At 40.6% G+C, this 8,976-nt stretch overlaps 1 protein-coding gene across 2 annotated transcripts in view; it reads left to right on the forward strand.

The window, feature by feature from the left end:
- LOC105558414 (facilitated trehalose transporter Tret1) overlaps window positions 1-8,976 on the forward strand; it is a 31,464-nt gene that overhangs the window by 10,266 nt on the left and 12,222 nt on the right. The window contains exon 2 of one of the 2 annotated variants that reach the window (XM_012006073.1): window positions 316-498. In XM_012006073.1, coding sequence (XP_011861463.1) covers window positions 479-498 — 20 coding nt within the window. In that variant the 5' untranslated portion in view covers window positions 316-478. Of the gene's footprint in view, window positions 1-315; window positions 499-5,641; window positions 6,160-8,976 lie in introns of those variants that run through there. The other variant, XM_012006074.1, reaches the window with a different exon arrangement.

The following is an 8,976-nucleotide window of genomic DNA, read 5'->3' on the forward strand; positions in this document are numbered from 1 at the left end:
GCCCAATTGAAACGTGCGGCGAGATCGATCGATCGTTACTAGGCGCGCAGAGAGTTGTAACGATCGATCGATCTCGCCGCACGTTTGAATTGGGCAGTGGGCCGGCCTAAAACAGCGATTTTTAATAATTAATAACTCGCTGACTTTTGCGAAAATTGCAAAATGGTAGAGGACTTTTCGACTTAGTCTAGTCTACTCTATCCCACAATAAGCGTTGATGCGGGTATTACATAACACCCTGTATAATAATTAGACTTCGCCGTGTCACGTGGCAATGTTATACTTTTAATAATTCGGGCTGTGATGTGATTTCAGACTACGAAATGTTGGCCAACGCCGGGCAGAGTTGACGAGAGCCTACTCGTAGGGAGACGCCTACTCGACTAGCACCAATCAGCAAGAGGGAGAAGAAACGTACCAACATACACGCAGACGTGCGTGTCAACCGATATTTACCGAGTGCGATTAAGAAGAAAGAATGGATCCTTATTCATTGAGGTAAGTATACCGTGCGTTATCGACAAGTCCCCCCATTAAATCAATCGTCGTCGCCGCAAACATGGAAGAGGAGAAATGCGTTTGAATTGTCTCTGTTGAAACGACCATCGTCCAAGTTCTTTCCGTGATTTATCGATTCTGTGTATAATTAATGCGGAGATGACAAAAGCGCGTGAGACGAACGCGAAATCGGCGACGGATCGGGATTTATTTAGACGACGATCTCGATCCTGCGCGAGCGGTAATTCCTCGGATTTCGATGAAGAATGCGAGAGGTTCTTTTATCACGAAAGGCGGACGCTGACGATTGAATAAGCAAGCACAAAATCCGTTTCTATAAGAATGATCCATCAAAAGCCTTGAACGGGTCCCGTCGGAGTTTTTCCTTACGTCTTTGTCCAGATATTCTTTGCTCTTTGTTCCCTCCTATTTGGCCGTTGTGTACACAGTACATAACACGTGACAAAGGTCCTAAGTTATTGTGTAGTCTATTGACACTTTTATCTTACTGTATTTTTATCTTTATAGATAAGTTACACTCTAAAAATAAAATCGACCTTCCGTCAGTTGACTTCTGTATTTAAGTCCTCGAGACAGCCTTCTATAAACTTTTTACGAGCTCTCTTCTCCCTTTTTACTTTTGGAGAAAACTTTTCTACATTTTTGGTGGGAACAAATCTCGAAGAAGCTCCAATGCCCGTTTCTACCAATGCAGATTAACTTTCGTCTCGGTTTAAACTTTTTAATTCGTGCAAAACTAGAAAGAGATATAAATTAAGTTAAACCGAGATTAAAATTAAAGCGTTGGTAGACACGGACACAATACGTACACGCAGTTACATTAATCTTTAATTTGCCGATATCTTATCCCGACATTTCCTGTGTTTACAGGGGAGCGTGTCCCAAAAATATCTTTTCATTAGTTCAAATGTGCCTAAATGTGACAGAAAGGCACATTTATCGACAAGATGTAAATGAAATTTCCCCTTTTATCTTCACTACGAGAACGAGAATATGCGTATCGTATTAATTCGAGTGGAATTAAACGCGAGAATGTCCAAGTTGCAAAATAATCCTGGCCATCCTGACAATTATATAATTTTGCAATTGTTATGTAATTGTCAGGATATAATTTCGAGCCGGGACGAACATGATGGACGTCTTTAAAACGCGGACTTTGTGCCCGCGGCTACTTTAACAGGAAGATATTTATTCGCGAAACCAGTTTCGCCAATGCGAAGCTTGTGTCTCGATTTGGCAGCGATATGAGTCAAATTCGATTCCGTCATGCTCTTTGTAATTGCATAAACAGTTACGTGACGTACGGTTTCAGAATCGTCGTAAAGTTACCGAGGAGTTCTGGAACAGTATGTTACCGAAGTTGACATTGTTGCGTATCGGAGGAAGCGAGAGAACTGTGTTTTGATTTTTGCCGACTCAGAAACTTGAACATCGTCGCCGAACGTGTACGAATGCGGAACGCTAAATCATCGTTGATAACGCAGCGAATTAAATCGTCGTGTTCTATTTCAAGTTTTCGAAACGTGGGCATTTCCCGAGGCGAACATCTGTGTTATGCAAATGCTCGAAATATAAGCGTTGTGTATATGTACTTGTGGCATTTAAATATAGAGGAGAGTCCTCTATTATGAGATAGGAGTCTAATATGAGACAGTGAGTTTTCAACGTCCAAATTCGAACCGTCAAATCTTTTTTTTCGCAACGATTACACGATCTAAGAATGAATTTTCCACTCCAAGGGCAATAAATTTATGGTAGAACCAACAGATGATGCGCGTATGTCGTAGTTAATTTATACACAGTTGAAAAATTTGTGTTAAATTTAACAGATATCACATGTTCCAAACGGTCCACACAAATTTTTGTGTTAATTTAACATAATATGGATATGTTAAAGTCAGTTAAAGGATCACACTAATAGTCTGTTAATATTTTAACACAAAATAAATGCAAATCTCAAAATCATTTAACATAAATTTTATGTAAACTTAACATATTTTTAATGACAAAATTAATTTTAAAAATGTAATTTTTACATTTCATAATAAATAGGAATGTATCTTCGGGGAGGTAGGCACTAACAATAAGACACGCCACTTATTTTTCGGCGAGAAAAGTAACGAGCTAGGATTCGAACCTAGGACCTTCAGCTTGCCAGGCGATTGCTCTTCCAACTGATCTATCCAGGCCCAGATGTAATAAGCCAAATGGTCCGAGATCACTCTCTTATGTTATATAGAATAAAATCAACATTTCATTCTGTAAATTTTAACAGATAAATCTTGTTACTAATAATATAGAACATATGTATTGTGTAAGATTACAAAATAAGTACACATTGTGTTGTTTTAACATTTCTTTTCAGTTATTTTAATAATTTTACATTTAAGATCAATTAACATAAGAGCAATCTGTTAAATTAACACATGAATGTGTTAACCATTTAACACAAAAATTTTAACGGGCATTTCTTTTAACAAGAAAACATAAATTTTCCAACTGTGTATGACTTAGATTTTCGCCTCGGGTCCTTTTTAAAATTGGAAATAATTCGGTGACTCTAATAACAAAATAAGTAGAGATATAAATCTAATGCTTCTGAATTAGAAATAAAAATATTGTAGATAATCCTGAGTTATAAGATATTAAAAAAACAAAAAAACGTGAACTGTAAATAAAAATGTGAAAGTAACTCTGCCAAGGTAACAGCGGATATTTAAGTGCTCAGTCACGCGTTTCGGACACACGTTTCGACAGATAACGTTTTTCAATTATCAGTTATATTTGATTTTTGATATTGCAGTCAAAAGGAGGACTCGCGTACGGGCGCTCGATTACGAGATCGCTCGCCAATTAATCTTCGACCTCGAGTTATGCGTGTGACGTTAGCTTCTCGTGACAAATTGTCTCGCGAATGTCGTAAAGACTACACGCAAGAGTTTGCGGATGTTTCACCCGCGCCGTCATAATCGCATTTGCGCGATCGCTTTATTTGCCGGTGTCGTCGACGAAGAGCCGATCACGTTGAAGAGAAACTCGAAGATCGCTCTCGAATCGGCGACGATTACAAAATTCGCATACTCGTCACGAAATAAAACAAAAAAGATTGCGGGGGAATTACTTAAAAAATACCCTCGCCAGCTTCTTTGGCACGAGAAGTGTGTCACGTGCACGCGAAATGATGTAACTCGTGCGTGATCGTTACAGAGATCACGATCCTGAAAGCCTGATCTACAATGTGCCCTCTGCGTTTGAAAACATTCTAGTTTATATAAGCAAATCAAGACGCTTACAAAATTTGTCGACAACGTACGATTGTACAGTGTATAATATACAATTTATCCAACATTTTAAGCGTATTTATTGACTCGCGGAGAGAAAACTGTAGCTGCCGTAGCTGAAAACTGTCTGTGGCAACTGAATTTCAGTTGTAAAATATAGACGGCTAATATTTCGTTGGGATAGCCAAATATTTTGCTACTGTGCCTATTGTATTAGGTGCTACGGCAAACCGTTTGCTGTGCTTTAGAAATTTATAGTTTCGGCAGCCAAATATTTTTAGCAAGCCATGATTATAGCTACGGTTTTTCAGTGCTACACGATAGAACGTTTCTACACCCGCAGAAAGGATTTCCGTTACTGAGACAGAAAATATTCTTGACGCATTTATATTTCTCACAACCTCATTTAGTATAAAAATAAGACAATATCAAAATAGAATCAATAATTCTTATTCTCCTCTATCGAAGTTAAAAAGACTACATTGAGACGAGAGTAACTTGAATAAATGTAAGTTTAGAATAAATTTTCCCCCATCTTACAACGCACGAAGTTGGCAACACGATATTCCACAAAAAAAAACGACACATACTGTCATTTTATTTTAAATTTCAGAATTTTAAGATTAAAGTATAATTCCTTTCTCTACAACACATACGATTGGCGCTACATCGATCCTATTTTATGATACATTCAAGTGCAACAGCATTGGATCCGGAAATTTTTTCTGTGGGTGTAGACGCAAAGAGCACACTGCAGATTAGGCTGAACAAAAGGAATCGCGCTGTATGAAGTCTTCTCGCGACCGTTTTATCGTGGAACTAAAAAAGGAATTTAATACAAAATTAAAACGGGAAACTTGTAGCCCGAACATTCGAGCCCAGCAGCCACAGTGCCACACGTGTACACGTATTTTTATGATTCGACTCCGTCTTATGTGACGACGATGACTCACTTAGTATTACTTGACAAGGACCCAAAGAATAGAATCGAAACGTTGTATTAAACAAATAAAGGAATATGTCAGTTGGGTTGACTACAAGTTTCCCGTTTTAATTTTTAATCGTCACTGGTGACTACAAGCGAACTCTCTCTCTCTCCTCTTCGTGAATCTGATAAAATCTGTTCCTCTCGTAAATTTGATTATCGGGCCGTTCTGCGCTGTTTAATCAATGGGAGAGTCTGGAGAGCGTACTCCTCGTGATAAACATACTGCGGCGAAACGACGCGATACTTTCTGCCTTATCACGAGATTACACTTGATGTAATTCGATTGCTTGATATAATCCTATACAGATATCGCGGATGCCGTAACTTAAGCGTATTTTTATCGATATTGAATCCATTTACGGTAATCGCATCGCATATGGCGTTCTCGGATAAACGAACTGTAACGTTATCGAGATTCAGAATCGCCCCGCGCACTTGTCGGCAAACTGTTTATTTTCGTACACGCCTGCCGCGCGTTTCACAGAACCTGAACCTGAACCTGAACTAATTTTCGCGCATTGGTATCGAACAAAAGTTGACCGCCCAGACAGCACAGGTGATCGTCAAAAGCTCGAAAAGGATTTATTTTTTATGAACTGGCGTGATCTGTTCAAAACGAACGAAAGAATTCCTTTCCGGTACGGTCTCTTTTTGAGAATGTCTTCAGAACAGAAACGGGATGGAAAGAGGATTCACTTCGCAATTCGGGAGAATGGAAAAGGACTTCTTTTCGGATTCTCTGCGCTCACCGAGCGGAAAACCGTACCGAGGACATACGAGCGATTCGCCCGCCTGCGCGTGTCACGGTAGCATTGTCGCTGGCTTTGTTGAATCAGGGCCAAGGTTAGTGTCGCGAGTGGTTACGCCAGTTCGAGTAAAGGCCCGTCTACATAGGACGCAATACGCAAAACGCAGGACGCAGACGCGCATGCAGGATGACGTTTCACGCAACGTACACGCATTCGCAAATCAGTCATACGCGACTAATTGAACCAACTTTATCTTTTGGTTCAACTAGTCGCGTATGACTGATTTGCGAATGCGTGTACGTTGCGTGAAACGTCATCCTGCATGCGCGTCTGCGTCCTACGTTTTGCGTATTGCGTCCTATGTAGACGGGCCTTAACGCGTCTACTTTTAGCGACGCGGCCGGTCCCGCGAAAGATACTTCGGCCGGCGGCGGCCGCGATCCGCGACGCGGTACCCGCGCAGAATAATGAGCGCGCCGCAGCCGGAGTTCATACCCGTGTCGCTTTAAAAAAAAGATAAAAAGAGAGGCGCGAGGTGCCGGTGCGTCTGGAGAGTTGAACGCGAGCAAGAGACGCGGCGATAGGCCTCGCGAGCGGACATGCACCCCCGATAGCACGCAAAGTACGTAGAGTCAGCTGTAGCAATTAGACCCCCGACGACGTGTAGCGAAGCGAGACGGGCATCCCGCCTGTCGCTCATGCGAAATGCCAAGCGGCTCTCGCCGCGGGCGCACGCTTGGTAATAACAATGCGACTGTTACGGGATAAAACATTTAAACGGCCGACGTATAGACCGGCACGAAAGTGCACGTCTCCGCGCGAGTCGGCGTTTCGTCATAAGTGGAATCGATATTTCGAGTGCCGGGGCAATTTACTTACGTACGCTCGCCACGTGTCTCGCGTATGCCACGAGAGACCCGGTATTGTCACATTGTCGCGGTACACATTGTCTTAGATTAGATTAGTGTAACGAATCGCGATGAACGCACGGAATACGAGATGGGTTACGTGAACAACAAGCCCGGCCTTCTCTCCGGCTGTGCAAAGTAATCGGGGATAAAGGAAAAAACGAGGGACCGACAGCTGCACTTGGTCTGAGAATCCAAGTGCATTTGCGACGAATGAATGATTTAGCGTGCGCGAGTCTACGACGATTGCCTCGTGGGTGTAAGTCGATCTGAGAGTTTTGTCATTTTAATCCGATGAGCGAATACGCCGACTTTTCCGAGCTTCGAATTCGCCCTTTGAATAAAGATTGGACGCTTCGACGTTGAATAATCAATCAATCAATCAATCTTTTATTCACTTTAGCTTACAGCCAGAAAGTGGGACTTGGTTTACAATAGAAACTTAACTCATTCACTCATCCATACCCGCACTAACTCTAAACTATTCTCTATTCTTATCTATAAATTATACAATCCTTATGCAGTCCTAACTTTATCTATCGACGTTGAATAATAAGATATCGAATCACGGGACGGTTCTAACACATCGCGTATCTTTCGATAGTGATAACGTTCGGAAAAAACTGCGAGCGCGACCTTATCGAAACTAGACCCGCGACGAGGAAGCGACGTGCTTGGAATTGTTTCCAGATAGCGAAGTCAACGTGCACCGCGAAAATCATTGTACTCCCTGATGTAATCGTAGCGATTGCGAATGACGATCGAGCCAGTCATTGTTCGTACGTACGGATTTCTTAGTGATACAATCGCGATAACAAATTTATCACCGTCGGATAAGCGAGTTGCAGCCCTGAATATGCAACGCAAATACAATTCCGAGCAGAGATGATCAATTTTTGTTGCACTCAACTTGGCCGTAAACATTTTGCTGCGTTGTATTGCATAATTCACGTCACTCACGCTAGATTTACGGCGTAAGCGCAGCACGACTCAAAAGAGGATAATTGTTGGAAGCCTCGCGTGGAAATCGCGCCAAGTCGCAAAACGCAGAGACCGCAGTTTTCACAACTTCTTGACGTAGTAGTCGATTTAATTGTCTAATATGAAGTAATTAGTTTCATTAAAAAAAAATCTATCCGATAAGATTGCACCTTAAAAGAGATCTAAACGATAGGTACCTTAGAAATACGAGTACTATTAAACTGCAATCTGTTTGCCTTCCAGCTCTCTTGTCAGAGTAACCGGATTTAACTGCCGTGTTCAATAATGTCAATTAGCACGCGTTAATTCATCAAGCACGTAATTGTATCTGACCAAGATCGCCGCTCTATTTTTAACTGGGAACAATCGTCCGCTCAAGAACGTGCCCGAGCGCGTTACGTCACGTAAATTAATTGTCAGCTGAGTGTCGGCGTAAGGAAAATTTACGCTTAGAAAAATTCAGACTTGTAACACCCATTAAAACAATTCACACGAGTCGGAAAACACATCGTTGAAGTCACGAATGAAGAACGTGTGTACGCGTAGACGAAGCAACGCGGTAATTTTTCAACGAGCCTGAACCGAATTACGTAAAGTTATTCGTCTTTAACGACGAAAAAATTATTGCCGAAAACAACCGTCGTCGGGCGTGTCACGAGTTCTCATTTCTCATCGCATTTCTTCTCCAATTAAAACAATATTGAATTTATCGTGATAAATTACACTATAAATTACCACGACAAATAAGCCGCGGTGCAACAGGCTTGACAACCGAGCCGCGCGATCTCATTGTTACGCGAGGCAATCGCCTGGGAACTATCGCTTTGACATTGCCCAACTTACACGATCGGCGGCTTGCGTTTCCTTGCATGGTAAATGAATCAATTCAGATAAGAACCGTCGATCCTATTCCCCGAAGTGATGTGCATTTAATTTGATCGCAAGGAATAAAAGAAATTAAATACCCCTACTCAGTGTTTGCTGTTATCTAAATAAAATTATATAGATGATTATCTAGATAAAATTTTAGCGTTATCTTATCTTTATATAGATAATAAAAATAAGTATTATCTATATCTGCATCTTAGATGAAAGAAAGTGTTATCTTTATTATATTATCTAAGATAACGTACAGATAATTTGGTTTAGGGCCACATAAAAATACTTAACAGTTACACTATTTAAATATGGATGGCGTTGTAGACCATGCATTTATGTGTGTGTCATATAACCTAACCTGGATATATTCTATATCCCCCTTTATAATTTAAATTTTTCTATAATTTTTTTATAACTTTTTCTACTGTGTTTACATGAAGTCTTAAAAATATTATCTGAAAATTATCTAGATGAATCATCATATAATTTTATCTTTTATCTAGATATATTCAAAACGAAATCATCTTTATCTTATCTAAGATAAATTTATATATTTTTATCTTATCTTTATCTAGCTAATTTTAAAATCATCTATGCACAACACTGCCCCTACTGTTAGACGAAGCCGCAATCGACGACAAGCCAAACAGCACGCGTGTCTAAAAGGCGTC

The sequence above is a fragment of the Vollenhovia emeryi genome, unplaced genomic scaffold, assembly GCF_000949405.1.
Source record: "Vollenhovia emeryi isolate VEMERY1.0 unplaced genomic scaffold, V.emery_V1.0 DF939346.1, whole genome shotgun sequence".
NCBI lineage: Eukaryota > Metazoa > Arthropoda > Insecta > Hymenoptera > Formicidae > Vollenhovia > Vollenhovia emeryi.